This window comes from Cynoglossus semilaevis, chromosome 1, assembly GCF_000523025.1.
Source record: "Cynoglossus semilaevis isolate Cse_v1.0 chromosome 1, Cse_v1.0, whole genome shotgun sequence".
In the NCBI taxonomy this organism is placed as follows: domain Eukaryota; kingdom Metazoa; phylum Chordata; class Actinopteri; order Pleuronectiformes; family Cynoglossidae; genus Cynoglossus; species Cynoglossus semilaevis.
The window spans coordinates 1,648,845-1,653,667 of NC_024307.1; the positions used below are offsets into that span (position 1 = coordinate 1,648,845).

Genomic DNA, 4,823 nt, shown 5'->3' on the forward strand with positions numbered 1-4,823 from the left:
GTAGTACTTGGTTTGATGTGTAGTACTTGGTTTGATGTGTAGTACTTGGTTTGATGTGTAGTACTTGGTTTGATGTGTAGTACTTGGTTATGAAGTCACCAGGACAAACTTCATCCAGTGATGTCTCTGACCTGAACTCTCTCTGTGAAGGTGAAAGGTCACCGTACGGTCCCTCACCTCTGGGTCGTCCAGCGTCAGAAACCAGAGCTTTCTTGTCCCCTCCCACATTAATGGACGGACCCCCCACTCGACTGTCTCCGAGAGGTGAGTCTGACCCGACTGACTCGCTCTGGTCTCCTCATGAATGTGCTGTGTGGTTGTTGGTTCAACTCCTGTCCGACTGTCAGGTGGCCCCGGAGAGCTGGAGCGCAGCGGAGGTCCACATTCAGAGAGCGGCTCAATCTCTCCTTCATGGGAGAGAGATCGGAGAGGACCACCTCCTCCAGGACCTCCAGGACCTCCAGGACCTCCAGGACCTCCAGGTTTGTGTGTTCATATAAGTCTGTTAGGAAACACACTGTAGTGTGAATATGAAACACGCCGTGGTGTGAATATGAAACACGCCGTGGTGTGAATATGAAACACGCCGTGGTGTGAATATGAAACACGCCGTAGTGTGAATATGAAGTCCTAAATCCTAACGTTTTCCTTCCCGCCCTTTTCTCAGGTTATATGTTTCCAGAACCAGGAGGTCCCATGTACAGAAGACCTCCACCTCCTCCAGGAGTTCTGGGGCCTTTCCCTCCTCCTGGCCCACCTCCCCCTCATCTTAGAGGCTTCCCTCCCCCTGGTCCACCACGACCTCCGCACCCTGCAGACCTGACGGGTGAGTTAGTGGGGTCTGTTGACCAAAGGTCATCAGTCAACGAGAAGGTCAAGGTCATTAGTCAGTGATGATGTCACTAGTGGTTTGCACATGAATTCCAACTGCACCGACAGCAGTAGAACTCTTCACACTGTTGTACGACTGACATGACGTGTCTGTGACCACAGACGGATCCTTCAGAGAGAACAGCCTCGGACCTGGGGACGTGGAACACAGACAGGTAAGAACCGTGTCAGAGGAGAACCCGCTCTACAACACTCTGGTACCTGGAACTGTTTGAACCCACGTATCACTTGAACAGCAGCTCTGCTGCAACAGGCTGCCCCCTGCAGGCAACAAGTGTTTCGTCTGGGAATCAAACCCATGACTCCCTGCTCTGTGTTTTGTCATCAGTCAGGTCCTGCTGAGCGAAGGACTCCACCTGAAGCAGATCTGAGAATGGGAGGTCCACCTCTGCCTGGGCCACCAGGGGGACCCACAGATGGTCCGCTTCCAATTGGAGCTCCTTATGGACCCCCACCTCCAGATTTCTACCCCCCCAGGCCACAGGGGGGCGGGCCTCCTGGGATGCCTAGTAAGCAGATTAACACATTCACTCAATATATCATCGTGACCACAGTATATCGTAGTATATCATAGTATATCATAGTATATCATAGTATATCATATCGCCACTCCTGTATCGTGATACGTATCGTATTACGATAGGTATGGTGATACATATCGTGTCACAATACGTATGGTATGGTGATAGGTATGTTATCGTGATAGGTATGTTATCGTGATAAGTATGCTATGGTGATATGTATGTTATGGTGATAGGTATGTTATGGTGATGTGTATGTTATGGTGATAGGTATGTTATGGTGATGTGTATGTTATGGTGATAGGTATGTTATGGTGATGTGTATGTTATGGTGATAGGTATGTTATGGTGATGTGTATGTTATGGTGATAGGTATGGTATGGTGATAGGTATGTTATCGTGATAAGTATGCTATGGTGATATGTATGTTATGGTGATAGGTATGTTATGGTGATGTGTATGTTATGGTGATAGGTATGTTATGGTGATAGTTATGATATGGTGATAGGTATGTTATGGTGATGTGTATGTTATGGTGATAGGTATGTTATGGTGATGTGTATGTTATGGTGATAGGTATGTTATCGACAGATTCTTGCCAACATACACTCCTAGCTGTTCAGTTTTTCCTGATTGTTTTTGTTCTATTTCCCTGACAGTGTGGGCTCCTCCTCATCCAGGGATGATGCTGCCTCCTCGTTTCCCGCCCGGCGGACCTCCTCATCTTCACTATGCTCCTCCCATACGGCCCTTGCCACCCAACAACTTCCCACCTGCCTCCATGGCTCCTCCTCCTCCTCAGCGAGGCCGTTCACCTGAGGAGCACAGACCCTCCCCTGAAGACGCCATCTGACCTGACCTCTGACCTCTGTCACAGCCGTCAGGTGATGCACATGTTCTGGTGGTGGACAATAGGTGAGAAACAGTGAGGGGGGGGCAGCTGTCTCCCTTTACTCCCCCTTTCTCCACACTTGACTCTCCCATTGATGAACTGCTTCACTTCCTGTTAGTCCTGTTAAATTCTACCCAGGTGACGGGGAGAGGAGGGGGGCTCCACAGGGTAGGCAGGTAAATTTGAAAAAAAAAACAAAAAACTTTCAAATATATTCCGTCCACTCAAATTTCCAAAAGATTAAAAAACAAAAATCAGTTTAGTCAAAGAGACGGTGATGAAACTGTGACGCCTGGTCCTGCAGTGACATCAACTGTGTCAGCTGTAGGTCAAAGGTCACGTCATCAGACTGTTAGAAACATTGACCAGATCAGAAACAGAGTCTGGGATAAGGTTTCACTCTGACGGGGGTCGGGGGGGGGGGGGGGGGGGGTGTTTGTGTGTTTCCATTGATGATCGTTAGCCTATAGATGAGCCGTGAGTGGTAGAAAAGACCAGAGGTTTTATTTTTGAATGTGAATCCAGGCTCCACAGACGTGGTTGGTCGGATGTTTCTGTGACTGGAAAGTTGATGAGTTCATATCACTGATGAATCAGGACGAGACGTTAGAAACAGAAAGTTTGAATAAAGTTGTTTGGTCAGAACATGTGACCAAATCAATGTCAACGATGGTTGGATAAAAAAGAACCAATCAAAGACACTTCTGTGAATTTTGTAAAAAGTAATTATGAACAGATGAATAAACTTTGTAAGTTGTAAATATTTCCCAGTATTTTTGCTTTTGTATTTTGACGTGGGCTGTTTGTTGGCAAGAATATCACGATACCATATCTATCACGATACCATACCTATCACGATACCATACCTATCACCATACCATATACTGTAATACTATAGTCAGGATGATATACTGAGGTGTGTCGGCGCCCCCTCCTGGTTTATCATCTTTTTATCAAAGATGATAAACCAGGAGGATCGGACAAATGTAAATCATGAATCCTTTGGACCAGACTCAACATCAGACAAATCAATACAAACACCAAGAAAAAACGTTGAGACATTTAATTGTAAAAACTTCCATCGTTACTACCCGACGTTTCACAAATTGTTGAAAAATAACTGTTTGAGTTTCGACCCCGAGACTTTGATCTTTGAAAAACAACTCTGTATAAAAATATGTTTGTTGAAAAGAGTGTGTGTTTCTGTTCATACACACTCCAGAAAACATTCAGACCAATCACAGGTCAGGATTAAAAAAAGAAGAGTGGAGGTAGGAGCAGAGGACGACACTAGGACTGTATACTGTCAACAGGTTTGGAGGAGACCACGCTCGACCTTGACCCGTTCTCATTGGCCAACGTCTGTGTGACCTTTGACTTTAGTCACATTTCTGTGACATTTGGTGGAGTAAACTTCAGGTGGCGCTGCTGCTGCCGTGGACTGTAAGAAACTGTCAGTTTACGTTACAACAAAAAACTAATCACGTCATCCAACAACCATTCACACCTGTGGTCAAGTCAGAGTGAATAATCAACATCATCCTGCCTGTGGTTGGACACACACACACACACACACACACACACACACACGAGGAACACATGTAAACTCCTCACAGGAAGACCAGGGATTGAACCAGTGACCGTGTTGACCCTGGACCAGGTTCAGATCTAAACTGATCACATCGACCACCTGACGTTTCTAGTACTAAAAATCCCAGCTCTTTCATTGGCCAGTGAAGTGTGACCTGAGAACTGTCATATATTTAGTGGGAATGTTTCCCAACTGTTGGTGCGAGTCTGTACAGAGGCCCAACGACACTCCACAGACGGCAGTGACTCAGCAGGTGGCGTCTGGTCGTGATGGAGTCTGACGTTCTCACCCACTGCTTTCGGAGTCGAGAGTTAAACTAAAACTAACGGTGTTTACTGATCGCTGCCTTCAGAACTGCTACTTTATGTTCATGAAACACATCCATGACAGGCCTGCAGAGGTCACTGTTTGAATCAGGGGGAACCCGTGTGTCTGTGGTGTGAGCGTCAGCAGAGACGTGTGTTTCCTCTGATGATGATGATGATGTGGTGAAAAGTTCTGGGAAGATCTGGACCGATGTTTGTGGCTCCTCCATGAGGTCTAACAGTTCAGTATCGGTCTGTTCCTGTCGGGTCGGAACGGGAACGCGGAACTTTCCGAGTCGGCCTTTCCTCGGTGTGGTCCCAGCGTAGCCACTGCCTAACAACCAAAGACACACACACACACACACACACAACAGTTAGCATTCGACTCACGATACACGATTTTGTTTTGGTTCTCGATACAAAGTTCCCAGGTTTTTGCACAGTTACATCTCTGCTGTTCTAAGTTCAGTCCACTGATGGCGCTGTGGTTCAAACCTACGAAGCTGATATTCTGATTGGACGGAGGAAATACATCTAAAAATCTAATGTACAAGTATTTGTACTTGTGTTCTTTACCAGGTAGTGATAAGTTTCTGAACCTGGTGTTGGTTGACACCCCCCCC

General features: G+C 46.5%; 2 protein-coding genes across 5 annotated transcripts in view; one reads left to right on the top strand and one right to left on the bottom strand.

Annotated features, from left to right (window-relative positions):
- mia2 (MIA SH3 domain ER export factor 2) overlaps positions 1 to 3,069 on the top strand; it is an 18,297-nt gene extending 15,228 nt beyond the window's left edge. For 2 of the 4 annotated variants that reach the window (XM_025058899.1, XM_008307432.3), the window contains 6 exons: positions 151 to 264; positions 348 to 482; positions 668 to 826; positions 994 to 1,046; positions 1,220 to 1,400; positions 2,072 to 3,069. In XM_025058899.1, coding sequence (XP_024914667.1) covers positions 151 to 264; positions 348 to 482; positions 668 to 826; positions 994 to 1,046; positions 1,220 to 1,400; positions 2,072 to 2,265 — 836 coding nt within the window. In that variant the 3' untranslated portion in view covers positions 2,266 to 3,069. The remainder of the gene's footprint in view (positions 1 to 150; positions 265 to 347; positions 483 to 667; positions 827 to 993; positions 1,047 to 1,219; positions 1,401 to 2,071) is intronic. The other 2 variants (XM_025058903.1, XM_025058906.1) reach the window with 2 other exon arrangements.
- Positions 3,070 to 3,350: 281 nt separating this feature from the next.
- The window catches only part of brms1la (BRMS1 like transcriptional repressor a), a 4,383-nt gene continuing 2,910 nt past the window's right edge, over positions 3,351 to 4,823 (bottom strand). Inside the window, exons 8-9 of the mRNA XM_008307329.3 lie at positions 4,656 to 4,673; positions 3,351 to 4,534 (exon numbers count right to left, since the gene is read on the bottom strand). Coding sequence (XP_008305551.1) covers positions 4,436 to 4,534; positions 4,656 to 4,673 — 117 coding nt within the window. The 3' untranslated portion in view covers positions 3,351 to 4,435. The remainder of the gene's footprint in view (positions 4,535 to 4,655; positions 4,674 to 4,823) is intronic.